Source organism: Polypterus senegalus, chromosome 1, assembly GCF_016835505.1.
Source record: "Polypterus senegalus isolate Bchr_013 chromosome 1, ASM1683550v1, whole genome shotgun sequence".
Lineage (NCBI taxonomy): Eukaryota > Metazoa > Chordata > Cladistia > Polypteriformes > Polypteridae > Polypterus > Polypterus senegalus.
In genome coordinates this window covers 299,581,838-299,597,363 of record NC_053154.1, presented here as the reverse complement: position 1 = coordinate 299,597,363, position 15,526 = coordinate 299,581,838, and the positions used below count along the sequence as shown (strand labels likewise).

Below are 15,526 nucleotides of genomic sequence, written 5' to 3'. Positions count from 1 at the left end.
GCTAAAGCAGGAAAGCTGCGTCTAATCGGTAGTTTTGGAAAAAAAGGCGACCCTCTTTTGGCGCAAATCCGGGAGTGCGCTACAGTTAAGTGCACCCGTGAATTTGTCACATATGAGAGAGGGCGTAAAATGACTCGGTGGTATAATGAAGCATCCCATCCGACCTCACATCCCTCCCTTTCTCTCTCTCTCTCTCTCTCTCTCTCTTTCTCTCTATCCACGCCCACCCCCACCCCCACATACCCAATAAAAAAATCATATTCACTTGAGGCCGGTATGTAATAATTTGACCCCAGCATGACCGTCGTCTGGCCCTGTGTGTATTCCCACACCTTTCCCTATTGTTCTCATCTCTAAGAGCTGGCCATCTTCATATACTTTATTTTCCCTGACAGCCCTACTCTGCACTGTATATTGGGAAAGAAAGAAAGCCCCTCCTGTTTTCACGCAAGTCGCCCGCTTTCATCCAGGTGAAGGTATGCTCTAATAGGGAGACTGCTATTGTTCCAGTCTGGAAAGAAAAAAGGGGGCTGGTTTCGACGGGATCTTCCTCCCATTTTTTAACCAGGGGTGCAAGCGTGAGGAGAGAGCGTTGACATTGGAGCTTCGGCTGCGAGCGGAGTTACAGAGAGGAGGGGACGGTGCCGAGGAGCGCCACTGGCTTACTTACTTGCTGCTTCTGTGACGAGCAGACTCTGCAGAATTCTGAGTTGACCTCCGCCAGACACTTCGGTTCGAAACCCCGAACTGGACGGGACGCGACGCCACGCCACCAGTATTCCGCCACTAAAGCGAACACCCACCCGACACGGGAAAACTTGGAATCTCCGTTAATGCAAAATTGTCAGCTTTGGTGGTTCTTCGAAAAACAAGTTCAGTAACCAGAAAGAGTCTCGGCACTCGGGAACTTACCGGATCTTCTGTTTCTCTCGTTACTTTAACTGCTGCTTTTTACGAGATTTATTTTATTTTAATTTGCACTTTCGGGTATAGGCTTTAAAAAGAGCATCACATACGACCTGAAATGCAGAAAAGTTAAAGGACTGTTGTAACTTCAGATCAAATGTGACAATTCTGTCAACGAAATAGTCTGGCCATTCCAGGGTATCATTTTGATAGTGGCCTAATTTTTTAATCGACTGTCTCTGCTTATTGAAAAAAAAAACACCACCGGGAATCAGTTATAACAAGCTGTGATTATTATTTTTTTCTGGATTTTTATTGTTGTTCATCCACCTCCGTATTTTTTCGTATACCAAAGCAGAGGAATGAAGCGCTATAACCAATTCTTATTTTAACTTTTGAGAAAGAGGGGTGAGGTTCCTGAGAACGGACAACCGTCTACATTTGACATTATTCCGGGAGTTGTTATTTGACTTTATCAAGCTTTTATTCCACACATTAAAGATCATCTCAGGCCATCCAGAAAATGAAACTAATACCTTCGAGGATGAGCTACCTGTAAGTATTGCGTGTGCGCTCGCTGTATATCACCGCATTTATTTTTCGTAACATTTTCTATACGCACGTTAAACCACACTTATAACAATTGGGATCTTTTTCTTTTTCAGACTCCTTCATTTCCTTGCCTTATGCTTCCAGGCTCAGGTAAATCAATTATTATGTGATTATCATCTGTTTATTTGTAACTGTGACATTTTGTTATGAAATCATTCTATTGAGTACTTTTGCTTTTAGTGCTTGGGGTCAGGGCATGTTATTAATGACACATCCACCTATGAATTAAAGTGTGCTTTCTCGGCTAAATAAAACTTTGTGGCCACAACACACGTAGCCTACTGTTCAAAAGGCTTCAAAGGCAGCTGCACGGATAGTTGAGGCTTCAATGAATAAACCAAAGGCAGAACATTTTTGTTTTGGAAAAGACAGCACTTGACAAAAACCTGCCGTACGAGAAACAAGATACAAAAGAGGTCAGAAACTCAAATAAGAGGCGGGGAAGGGAATTGGTTAAAAAGGCCGAAACAAACAGAAGTGATGCCAAGGGCAAACGAGAAGGCAAAAAATGTGTATGAATGACCGTAAAATGGGTCATGATCAAAATCTCGGATTGGCAACGCAGCGGCTCCGCGCGAATCGACCAGACAGACCTGTGCCCAGCATATTGACGGAGCCAACAAAGGTGACATTATAAATAAAGCAATATATATATGTATATAACTGAATAGACCCATGTAAAGGTTATAATGTAATATTATTACATCATGCAGAAAGTAGGTTGCGGTTTCCGGATCAAAAGTGAGAATATCTGAGTGCGCTTCAGCCACCCTCTTTGTCTCCTTCAAGACAGCATCACCCCTCAACATTTGTTCAAAATACATCTTTATAAATGTCAGGAGATCTAACAGGACTGACACAGTCCGCGGGCTGGCTTTCCCTCCCTGTGAACTATACCGCCTGGATTTATTTTAGCTTCAGTGAAAAGACAGATGGAAAGGCAGACACACTCACACACACACACACACAAGTCAGGAACAAGAGGACCTTTCGCTGCCTTTACCGGGTTTTTTTTTCCCCACTCCAGGTAAACAAAGAAATAGACAAGCCATTATTTCTTCATTAGTATTTTTAACTACGGCTGCAATGTCTTCCTTTGATAAGCAAAAGCCTATCGAGAACTGTTTTGTACCCAATTTGATAAGAGTGATAACTGAATAGGAAACGGGGAAGCTGTCTTTAGAATGAATGGCCTTTGCTTGTCATTAACTGTATTAGGAGTTGGAGTCTGAAAATCACTCCATTTCTGTAGCCTGCTTAACCTAAATCAGTAGCTGGAACCGATCTCTGCAGCATTAAGCTTGAGGCTGAAGCAGCGGTCACAGGCACAGACCTTGGCGTGGCACCGTACTTATTTTACTGGGCGACATTAATCTACAGTTTAGAGTTTTATTAAGCATCTTGGAGATGCAGTGAAAAAGCTGATGTATGTATATATGCACACACCTATATATAATGTATGCACAGACACACATACACACACATTTATTTATATACATACATACATACATACATATATATGATTTCTTTTAATTTCTTAAAGGTAACCATTCAGTCCTCGCCTAATTTTACACAGCATGTGAGGGAGCAGAGCCAAGTGACCGACCAGGTGAGCCGTAGGTTAATCCGGACCTACCAGCTGTACAGCCGGACGAGTGGCAAACATGTGCAGGTGCTGAGCAACAAGAAAATCAACGCCATGGCCGAAGATGGAGACGCGCATGGTAAGCCGTTATAAACCATTTAAAAATACCTTTTGATTTGCATGAAACCCACACAATCCCTTTAGCATTAGCGGAATTAAATGTTACAATAATCAGGATTCACCTCCATATGTCTACGTGGTTAAATGGAACATTCGTATACTTGTGGTGGTTCAGTATATTCTTTGTATACAACCTTTAGATATTTTAGCATGCGCTTACGTGTTTACATTTGCGTGTATTTGTTTTATAAATTGTATGGCAATTACTAATTGCCCAACCGTTACAGGAATGCAAACAGCAAAATGCTCCGTTCACCTTTGGAAATCGCATAGCTTAAAAAAAAGCGAGACATTCATCAGGTTCAAAAACTGAAAAAGATCCATGCAGCTCAGAAAATGAAAAAAAAGAAGCAAATGTATTGTAGATCGTTCTGTACGCGAGTCTCCAGAGGGACTCCCGTGTCTGGAAGAACCATTACAACTCATCTTGGTTTCACCTTCTGAACATTTCCTGAATAGCTTTGCCTTTTCTCCGTGCCAGTTTAAGGATCAAATCCGTCTAGCCATATTTTAACCTCGAGCCATTCGCCGCCTCTCTTCTAAACCTGCGTTTTCTTCTAAAAATAATAAGGGGCCTATTTTTAGGGAACAGATCAATAGTGGTACCTCGAGTAAGCGCAAGGTGGGAGTGTCGGGGGGAAATCGTCTGAGCAGAAAATAATTCATAAATAATTCGTTATAGCGCCAGCAACTTTGCACGTGGTCCAAGACTGATCCAGCAAATCGGGTAACATCTTTAACAGTTGTGCAAAAAAATATAAATAAATAAATAAAATAAAGCGCAAGAAGGCATTTCCCATATGCATCAGGGCCCTGATAAATTCATTATTCTACCCCGTCCGAAATAATGAGCATTTCAATTTCTTTTTTCAAGACCTACATTTTTGAAACCATTTGAATTAAATCACGTGTTCCCCCATGATACATAAAAATGTGTCCATAATTAAAATTTGGCAGGCCTGTCATTTATTTCTACTTGAGTAAATCTCAGAAATGCCACCATTAAAAACTGTGCCGTCATCCTTTAAGCTTAAATATTGGGTTGCCCGTCTTCATTTCATGTTTTTGCCATTGTCCTGTCATTCCAAATCTAAATAATTAAATCCCAGGACCTGCGCGGAGGCTTTTTTTGTGGTAACACATGTCTGAAGGTAAAAAAGGAAAAGAAAAGATTTATATATAAAAACATTTCCTTTTCTCTTCTTTACCACCGTGTCTTTCAACCAACTGATCCACACCCTAGCCCCTCACACTCCGTCAAAAATCAATACTCTTTAAACCTTTTACTGGCTTTTGTATTGATTTTCCCCCAGGTCTAAGATACAATTAACTGTCGTTTTCTCATTTATTCAATTAAAAAGAAGTTATTGCGCCGCCGAAATAACGGGTATACGAATGATTGTATTTCAGATCTTTAAAAAGAATTACATTGTCCGTGTCTCTATAACTTACATATATAAACAAAAGCCTGCACAACCTATCGGCATATATAGCCAGTAACTGTTCGTATCCGTTTGTCAAATTTAGCGCTGCAGAGGGCAGATCTAGATAGAAATGAACATTGGATTCAGCCACAATCTATATGTACTCAGGCTGTCTTCATTTAATAGTGCGACATTCGCAGCATGCGGTACTCCAAGGCATTTTACAGGGCAAACACGACATTAACATGGTAAAACCAGTAAACTAGATACAACCACACACGCGCGCGCACACACACACATTTACATTTGCAAAATCATAGGGGCATCAATTCAAAATTCAAACATTCTATAACAGGAGCAAAGCTACGTAAGATAATAAATAGGTAGATAAATAAGGCACATAGCTATGAAAGCCACTAAGGAAGATATGAAAGCTGCTATTTAATAAATAAATTATTTTACACTGCAACTAGATTAGATAATTCACTGTATAGATAGATAGATAGATAGATAGATAGATAGATAGATAGATAGATAGATAGATAGATAGATAGATGAAGCACTATATAATTAGATAGACTAAGATAATTTTATATTCTTGAAATCAAACTTTAAAATCTTTACCACACAAACTGGCACATATGAGGTTAACTAAAGCTTAACTTAAAAGCAGCATAGCATTTTTAATTTCTTATATATTACCAACAAAGTACGGAAGAAGTATCCATAAAGCAAGTCAGCCCCCAATGCTGATTTACTAAGCTGTCCTAAATTAGTCCCACAAGTTACTGGTATTACAAATTAAATAATTTTGTCCAAATCACACTATAATGTACCTCTGAGGTGCCTTTATACCATGCAATAGCACTCATAATTGAACAGTGCTATATAAATGAAAGATTGTTTGCTCTCTGGAAATGTATTCCAACAGAAACTGATTCAAATGATGTTCTTGTTATCAAGTAACTCATATAAAATATGAGGAAATTAAATTACTAGTGTAAAATATTAAAACAATACATTTCTGAAAACCTATTCAATATAATATTTTAACTTTTATAGTGTGATTATTACAGACTTCATTGACATAGAGAATAACTTTATATTTTCTCTTAAATGGTTTTTAAGCTATGGCCACTCTATTACACATTTTATAAAAGAGCTAAATTTCTACTCTGACAAAACTAAGTATGTCAATTAGGATCATATTTTACAGCATTCTTAATGAAACTCTTACCAGACAGACCTTGACAAACAGTTCTGCTTCATAAATGGTGTTGTGCTAGTGATGACGTGCCAGGAATTTGGGGCATCTAGGATTCTAAACATAACCGGTACTTCACCACATTTTAGTGAGTGGATAAAGGCTGACCGAGTGTTGAGCAGGCAAGGTAAAACTCAAGCATCAACTCAATGGCACCTTCTGTGGTTAGAAATTTCCAGTCCTCACTCAGGCTGTCAAGGTAATCAGGTTGCTCTGTTCCATTCTATTTTTGCTCCAACATTGATCGAGAATTTGCATTGCTTTTGTTTGAAACTCAATCAATGGCTCCATTAAAAACTGAGACTAAATCAATAGCTTCTCTGGACTCGCACTGAGAAACGGTGGAACCCACTTAGAAGCATTTTTTTTTTTAGCTGTTGTTGTTCATTCTTGGCCTAGTGTCATTTCTTATTGCCCCAATGACACTGGCCTGCAGTTATAGGATCAGAAAGCAGCAATGTTTCTCCTGTACTACTGACATTGAAAGCATTTTCAGTTTTCAGTTCTCTTTTATCCTTACTCCGGCAAACAGGAGCCTTGTGGGAATCCAACAACATAATAATTTAAAGACATACTGTTGTTTTTAACAATGTTATGGGTCATCGGGAATGCCTGTCTTTTATAATTGTGTGCAAGCTGAGCAAGTCCTAGATTTGTCCTTATTTTGTGCCGTAGGATGCCTCTGAACAGATATGCAAATAGCACACAAAGGCAACCAGTGAATAGCTCAGTTCTAAAAATGGATCTGGACATCCCTAATTGTAATTTGGCGTTGCTGGCAACGGCTCTTTTAATTAATTTGTAGAGTTTTTTTTAACCAGTCCTCTAGAATGCACGACAGGGTGATGTACTGCACCATTTTAAAAAGGACAATTGTGCTTCTTTTGTTTCTGTAGCCAAGCTTATAGTAGAGACGGACACATTTGGAAGTCGGGTTCGAATTAAAGGTGCAGAAACAGGATATTACATCTGTATGAACAAGAGAGGAAAATTAATTGGAAAGGTAAGAGATAAGCATTAATACATTTTTTGTTTATTATTTACTAGTGAGAAAAATAATCAGGATGTTTGATCGTGTGATTAAAGACCTTATTACATTTGTTGATTGACTGTTAGCAAAAATCAAATATCAAGAATAATGTTAGAATATATATGCAGATTTTTTGTTTCCATATACCAATACATATCTACTATATAATAAAACACTACTGTCTGTATGGGTATGGGTGTGGGTGTGTGTGAGTGAGTCCAGTCCCTCCAAGCAATCTGATTGGTCAGTTTGGCAAAAATGGAGCATTTCAATGACAACAAAGGAAATAACATACCAAGTAACATTGGGCTGTTAAATAATATCAAGGTGCAACTCAAATTGCCTTCAAAAACGGGAAGTATTTTCAAAAATATGAATGTGTTTTTCCTAGCAAGGAATGGTGGTAGTCGAAAAAAGTGGATGGGAGGCAAGCAAGGCACCTTGACATGACAGAGCCTGAGAAGCAGGCTTTACGGGAATATGATTGAGAGTGGAAGCATCAAACAAAAGAGGTCCAGACACACCAAGCAAAGGCAGAGGTGGAGTGCTGAGGGAGCAGAAATCAAATATTTTTAGATTTATTCCATAATATAGCTATTGATTTGTGTCTAGTGTTGCAGGAATAGACAGAACCCTCAACAGGTTTGAGAATATATATGTGTGAGTGTTAATATATATATATGTTATATTAATATAACCATCTCTCAGCTCATTGTCCATACTGGGTGGAGCCCATTATAACTTCATCACTACATCTGGCCTGAAGAAGGGGCCTGAGCTGCTTCGAAAGCTTGCGTATTGTAATCTGTTCAATTAGCCAATAAAAGGTGTCATTCTCCTTGACTTCTCATTGCATTCATAATGGCTAACTTGGTACAACACCCCACTACTGACTTCATCACACATAAGCCAGGAACCAATGCTGGATGGGATGTCAGTCGATTGCAGGATGCACTCATTAATATTGGGCCAATTTACAGTTTCCAGCCTAACCTAAGCTGCATACCCATTAAAATGTGAGAAGAAAACAACAGTAGCCATAGAAAAATCCACCTAGGTATGTAGAAAGAGTGGAAATACATAATTATAATATACACTGTATGATACCAAAGTGTACATTCAAATATACATTGTATTTATAGCTAATGTTTATTTGTTTTTTATTGTTTTCATTGCTACAGTAGCTAAGACAGTTAATGTCAGCAAAATGATAAATGTAGAATGCAAATGAAAAGAAAAATGACCGTCAAACGTTGTTTATCTTGCTTTTCTCCATGTTAAACGCCTAACCTTTATGATTATTTTAAATTACAAGCTAGAGCCGTCCAAAACATTAAGCTACAGCATTTCTTGGGCTGATTTCCTGTGGAGATTTTCCAATTAGTCATGCTTACCTAATTTAATTTACCTTACGTCAAGACAGTTTTGAAGTTTTCGATACAGGACTTTCAGACCATTATTAGTCTTTAGTGTATGTGATTTAGCCCTGAGCTTTTCAAATGCCCCTGCCAAACACATTGATCAAAGTCACTCAAAGGCCCCTGGCCAAAAAAAAAACTATGTGACTTTAATACAGAAGCCACCTGGCAGCAGACCTTCATCCCTGAGTCTTCAGAAGTCCTATTTTTACAAACATTTTGTCTGTGTGGCCTTCTGTATTGTGTGCCTCCAATGCAGCCTTGCTTGGGCCAAGTCTGACTGTGTAAGGCTGAGATTTACTTCTTCTTCTTGCTGTGAATGATAATAAAATATGATGCAAGCAGCACCCTGCATGGGAGACCATCTGTTTGGGCCCTTGATTTTATTTCTTGTGACATCTTGCAAGAAAGTGCTCTGCATCGGATTGCTTTTGGAATCATGTGTATCCATGCGCGTGTGTGCACCACTTGTGCTGGCATGTTGGTGGCAACCAGCCCAATGTTTAAAGTGGCAAGAGTCACTTGTCAGAGCTGTAAGTTGATGGGTGCTGAAGCAGAAGACTTGGTTATGGCATACAGCCTGGGTCAAGAATACTTACACGTCTTATCTGGATGTGTTGTTACAGCGGCTGACCTTGAGCTCCCCAGATGGTCGTGGGGTTGTATTCATCAATATGAGCCGTTAGGGGCTAATCCTAAGCAACCTTGTTTGTTTTCTTCATTTGCCTTAAAACACTCCTATTTAAAAAGTGTAGAGTTAAATGGAAATCCATTAGGGTTTTTTTAAGAGTTTCTGTCACTGGCCATTTTTATGAATTTGAATTATTTTTCCAGACCAGTTCAAGGCATTACTCAATAAATGCTAGTTAGTGTGCTTTTTTTGTATTCCCCATTTAAACATTTTGCATTCTCTTTGCTATGGTATAAAGAAGTTTCCTTTTTTTGTCAGTGTTAGTGTCTTTCAATTTCTGGAGATGCATTTCAGTGTTCTGCATGATGGAACCCATCAGTCTTGTTTTCTACTTTTCTCTTTGAGGTTTACAGTGTCATGACACCACCAAAGTACTCTAACTTCACTTTGAATATAAATTACTTCAGTGGGAAATTATTATTTTTCCACAAGTACTATGGCTATTGTCTCACATCCCCAAACATGTTCTAGTTAGGTTGATTGTTAATTCTAAACTGGGGCCGTGTAAGTGTGGGAATGTGTTTAAGTGTGTCCAGTTATAGACTGGCATCCAGTCCAAAACTTCTTCCTGCCATTCTCTTTTGATGACAAAGAGCTACTTGATTCTGGAAAAGAATCTTTTGCATATGAAGTTGGTTCTTTGGGCTTTAAAAAACGTTTTCCTAATGTGTGGACAACACAGAAATCTTTAATGTATAGTAGGCAACCTGGCAGGATATTATCAGATTAAGAAACACTGAAGTTAGACACTGTGATCATATGCAGCAAGAGCATATTTAAAAACAATAACACTTTGGTAATTCACAAATCTATGATCTTCTATTCATGGTTATTTACGAATCCTGTTACGGATCTAAATAAATCAAGGTTACTTCCTGTGGACAGTTCTTTTGGGGACTAAAAATGGTTCCCCTATGGCATCATTCTAAAGAACCTCTTTGACACCTTATTTTTAAGAGTGCAGTCTTCAAAATGTATACAGTGAGTCAAACGTCTGGAGCTGCATGGAGAGTTTAAATAAAATAATTTCATTTGCCATAGACAATTGTGGACCCTGGCAGAAGTCGGAGAGAAAACATTTACCCTGTTAACACCATTTACCATGCTATGTGAACAAATTACTGACTTGTTCCCACAATAATAAGAAAAAACGATAACCATAATTTGTCAGAAAAGAATAAACTAGTAGAAGAGTAGAGTAAGTTATGTGTACAAAATATTAAGTTATGGAATGACCTGAAAGTGGACATGTGCATGCTTCTATTCAACTCATATCCTTTAGTTCAAGGTTGTAAAAGCTGGAGCTTATCCTAGCAGCATCAAGTACAAGGTAGAAACCAGCCCTTAAATAGTAAGCCAGTCAATCACAGGGCACACCATACACCCACCACAAGAAATTTAATAAAAAAGAGAAAATTCACTTTATTAAACATGTTTGGCAGGCCAGCAAGTATGCAATGCCAACATCTCATCCAATAAATTATTACAACTGACAGTGTGTCTACTTCAGCTGTTGTGGATTTTTGGGCAGATTTGAACCCTTTTGTTCAAAGACATATACAACAAACACTGACTTAGAAAGCCAAACACTATTAGATAGATAGATAGATAGATAGATAGATAGCTAGATAGATAGATAGATAGATAGATAGATAGATAGATAGATAGATAGATAGATAGATAGATAGATAGATAGATAGATTATTGAAGAACTCGGGGATTCTGCACAGTCACTTCTCTCTTATCACTCATGCCATTTGATTCAGTGCCAGTTTCCCCCTCTAGGCATGTTGAATGAGTGATGTGTGTTTTTTTGTATGTCATCTAATGTTACACTTACTGTATGATGTTGTATTCACTAGCATCACTAGTCTGTAAAAGACATGTAAGCAATGATCTCCATGTCTGGTGTACATAACAATAAACTGGAATTTGAACTAATTTGATCAGTGATTCCCATTATTCTTTGTGATAGGAAGTGTGTGATTAGTCTAGTCAGGCTTAAACTGCTTTGAATGCACAACTGCACAAGTTGTTGGCTGGAAGCTGTTTTCCTCTAGAGAGGGCACAGTATAACGAGGAGGAAAACATTCAAAACTCCAAGTAGACAAGCTGAATTATAAAAGTTGGCTAATAAATTATGGAAAAAAGACAACAAATTCTGTGCATGAGACAATTGCTGAAAAAATATAACTACGTTACAGGAGCAGAACATTATATTAGACACACAAGATGACATCAAAGCTCTTAAGATTTAAGACAATCTTGTTTGCATGGATTACAGTAGTTTTTTGGGTAACTGCTACATTGTGAATAATATAACATTATAACACATTCTCAAATCATCTTAGTACAGTTCAGGTTTGCATGGGGACTGGAGCCTGTCCCAACACCATTAGGCCCCAGTCCACTGCATGGTGCACTCTAGCTCACAGCTTCAGGGGTCAGCGCAGCATAACTTGTACATAAGTACATATCTTGAGTGAGAGGGAAAGCTATGTATAGGACAGCAATGGGACAGCAGCAATAAGTTATTTGCTGAAAAAAAATTTAGAAGGCACGAGAAGGACATATGCTTCTTATGAGTAGGTGCTTCCTTCCCTGAACGACTAAAATGCTTCCCTTAATCTGAAACAATAGCAAACATAGTCTGAATTGTGCTTATGACAAAAAAATATGTAATGTTATGTAAAAATAAATATATGTGATTTTTAAATCTTTTTTAATGAGGTACAGATCACAGTTTTCTGATGAATAAGCCCTGGATGAGATGTTGAGATAGCTTACAGTATCTATTAGTTGAACAAACAAATCTGATGGACTGAATGGTGGTCCCTTGTTTGTCAAACGTTTTGTGTTCTTATTAAAAAAAAAAAACACTCACAACCATTCATAAATGATTGTTGTTTAAGATTAGCTTATCAACAATTGCTGAACATGTTCTTTTCTTTTAACCCTCACAGAGGAATGGCAAAGGGAAAGATTGTGTCTTCACTGAGATTGTCCTGGAGAACAACTACACAGCCCTCCAGAACGCTAAATACGAGGGCTGGTACATGGCCTTCACACGCAGGGGCCGCCCTAGGAAAGGCTCCAAGACACGGCAGCACCAGCGGGAAGTGCACTTCATGAAGAGGCTACCCAAGGGCCACCAGGCATCGGAGCAACACAGACATTTTGAGTTCATCAACTATCCATTCAACAGAAGGACTAAACGTACCCGATATTCCAGCTCACGGTAGAAGTGACCACAAATGGACTCTTTGTAGAGACTTGCTATCATTTTGTAACTAAAAAAATATCAACTAGTTGTTTATAATTTTTCCAAGCAAATGAAAAAAGGAATAAGAGGTTCTATTTTTGTACTCCAACTCAAAACGGTTTTGTCTTTTTTTTTTTTTAATTTTATGAATGAATGAACTAAGAAGCACGTTCGCCACAAGGGATACAAACAGTGTGCATACTGTATATATTACCCTGGATATCTGTCTATATATACTGTATATGTGTTATATATACAGTATGTCTGTGTTTATATTCAGAGTGATATACAGCATGTATATGTGAGGTATATTTCTGCATTGCCCTTTTTTCAAATCTGTGGTCTAAACTGCTGCTCATGTCAAAATGGAGGACCTTGAAGATGACTTAAGACTGAGGGCACTATTTTATTTTTGTATATATGTTTGTTAGAGTCATATTATAGAAGGACTTGCCTTCAAGGCCCCATTCATTAGAAGCTGCTGTTTATGTTTTGAACCACTCAGAAACAACTCTCAAGGATCTTGTGGACTGAGATTTTTTTTTGTTCCATTTTTTCTTAAAACGAAAGCACATGTAAAGATTGTCTAAAGGAGCACATCCCATGAATTTGAATTGCTCCACAATATATTTTCAATAAAATTACAATAGTAATGTTATTACTAAATGCTCAGACATTACAATGTTGGCAGCTATGTTTGGATAATCATGAGCTTCCTTCAGGTGGCATATTCATGTTTGTAAGTTTTAGTTGAAAGACACTGTTTTCCAGCTAGACAATAGGAAGTGCATTCCTTTTTTTATACAAAGACCTTTTCAAGGATTTCTGTACAAATGAATTTTAATGATGGAAATATTTATTTAAAATGTGTATTAAATTTGAATTAGAATAATGAAAACACTGAATGATTTTGTAATTTTGTACTGTAAAAGGGTGGTCGGTGGTCTTAAGAAATGAAATGCAAAATTAGCTCAGCAGCCAACTGCTTTTTTAACTTAGGCAGATCTGCTGCTATAAATAATTTATTTCAACCTAATTTTTAAAAATATAAAAAAGAGCAGATTTTTAATGTATTTATTTGTTAACATTTATGAGCAGGTGGCACTCTGGTAAGCACTGGTACCTCACAGCTTTCGAGTCGGGGGTTCAGATCCCAATCCAGGGCACTACCAGTCTGGCTCTTGCACGTTATGCACACACACTTATCTCATTTTCTCAGAGTATGACACTTTGTCCCAATATATGCAGGTTTGGTTGATTTGATGATTTGACTCTTGATGAGCTAGAGCTGAAGTATCGGTGAGTATGCCTTGTGATGAACTGGTATTTTTTCCCAGATTTTCTTCATACTTTGCACCTGATACTGATAGGATATAATCAGGCTCCCAGTGGCCCTATACTGAAATAAGCAGGTTTACATGACGACTTAATACATTTGAGTGAACTTTATTTATGTTTACATTCACACACACATACCAAATATTTAAAGATCACCAACACATATTAAAATTTCAGTTTTTGTTAATGTGAAGGCTGGAATCAAGACAAAGTAAGTCAGACCCTTTTACCTATAATAAGATCTTGCAACAAGGAATGTTATAATAAAGAATTCAACACAAACTGATAATTTTTAGGAAAACGACAAACACTCAATAACTTGGTTGGATTAATGTGTACACCCCTTAATAGTCTGTGGTACCACCTTTTCCTATGACAGCAGCAGTAAGTCTGTTTGGAACCATCTCTATCATTTTAGCCTACCTGTATTTTATAATTTATGCTACTCTTCTTTCAGTTCAGACTCAATGAAGCTGTAATAGGATCTCCTGCTCACATCTCACATTGGATCAGGTCATGAATCTTCCTCTTTTAAGTCATTCTTTGATTGAGTTGTCAGTGTAGTTCAGATTATCACTGTGTTCGAAGGTGCATCTGTTCTATAGCTTTCTGGCAGGAGGAAGGAAGTTTTTCACCCAAATATCTCAATATTCAGGGCTATTCATTACTCATTTTATACTGAACATAGTCATTAACTCTGTGGAAGAGAAGCAATCTCATAGTCTGGGACTTGACAGTTGGTATCGTGTTCTTTGAGTGATGAGTTAGGTTGGGTTTGCATTAAGTCAACTTATAGAATTAAGGCCAAAAAGTTTGTCTCATTAAAACCAGTAGGCCGTTTACCATTTAGTTTATGAGGCAGAATGTATCTTCTTGGAAAAATCATACATAGAGTTTTAGAAGTTCTTTTTGTGAGAAATGGCTTCTTGTCTTCCCAAACTACTCCACAACTCAGAAACATGCAAAATACTTGTAATAATACAGAGATCAGCTGATTTTTGCCCAACATTTCATTATTTAAATATTTCTAAATGCAACTTGTGATTAAAGTGAGGAGGGGCCTAGCTTCAATAGATCTGAATTTTTCTTCCACAAAAGATGAAACTTCAATTACAGTTCCATTAGAGAAGATGAAGGAAGATAGATTAAAAAGTTATTCATTCATTAAGACGATTTAAATCCCCCTTCGTCTTCTCTAATGGCAGCTTTTTCACACCTACTCTCACCTTTCTCCTTTCATCTTCCCTGGTTTTATTCTCTCCTTACCCTCCTATATATGTTAGCTGCTTTTTTTTTCAGTTGCACACCTGATGAAGGCTACACAGTAGAAATGTTGCGTTTTTAATCATCTTTCCTCTTGTTTTTTCCAATATATATTCCTATATGTGTGTGTGTTTGTATGTATATATATATATATATATATATATATATATATATATATATATATATATATATATATATATATATATATATATATATATATATATATATATATATATATATATACCTTGTCAAAACCGTTTTACGGCTTAAATAAATAAAACATTTGGATTTGGGATTTAGCTCAAAAGAAAAAAAGGTACAACGTTGTCACTTTAAATATAACTTGAAAGAGGAAAAAGACAAAACTTATTTGAAAAATAACTCTTTATACTGTTGCTGTCTAAGGGGATGCCTTGGTTTGTTTTCCAGAGTTGTGGCCCCAGCACATGCCGTACATTCACCACTAGTCCAGTCCTACTCATACTAAAGTTGTCTCACTCTTGTGACCTTACTGGGTTACAGCCCTGGAGAAATTCACTTGAACTTCTTTCTG

At 37.5% G+C, this 15,526-nt stretch overlaps 1 protein-coding gene across 2 annotated transcripts; it reads left to right on the top strand.

The window, feature by feature from the left end:
* The first annotated feature begins 290 nt into the window (after positions 1-290).
* Positions 291-12,927, top strand: fgf8a (fibroblast growth factor 8a). 2 transcript variants are annotated; one of them, XM_039734898.1, is made up of 5 exons: positions 291-1,461; positions 1,572-1,608; positions 3,095-3,242; positions 6,868-6,974; positions 12,074-12,927. In XM_039734898.1, exons 1-5 carry the CDS (start codon positions 1,430-1,432, stop codon positions 12,350-12,352), a joined length of 603 nt encoding a protein of 200 aa, XP_039590832.1. In that variant the 5' UTR covers positions 291-1,429; the 3' UTR covers positions 12,353-12,927. The 2 variants fall into 2 exon arrangements, with proteins under 2 accessions (XP_039590832.1, XP_039590824.1); XM_039734890.1 differs by having other exon boundaries at positions 3,062-3,242.
* The last annotated feature ends 2,599 nt before the right edge of the window (positions 12,928-15,526 follow it).

Bases quoted from the DNA above. Each gene is read 5' to 3' on its own strand.
- fgf8a (XM_039734890.1), top strand. From the start codon at position 1,430: ATGAAACTAATACCTTCGAGGATGAGCTACCT. The intron at 1,462-1,571 runs GTAAGTATTGCG...TTTCTTTTTCAG, and splicing joins CCTTCGAGGATGAGCTACCT to ACTCCTTCATTTCCTTGCCT. The intron at 3,243-6,867 runs GTAAGCCGTTAT...TTGTTTCTGTAG, and splicing joins CGAAGATGGAGACGCGCATG to CCAAGCTTATAGTAGAGACG.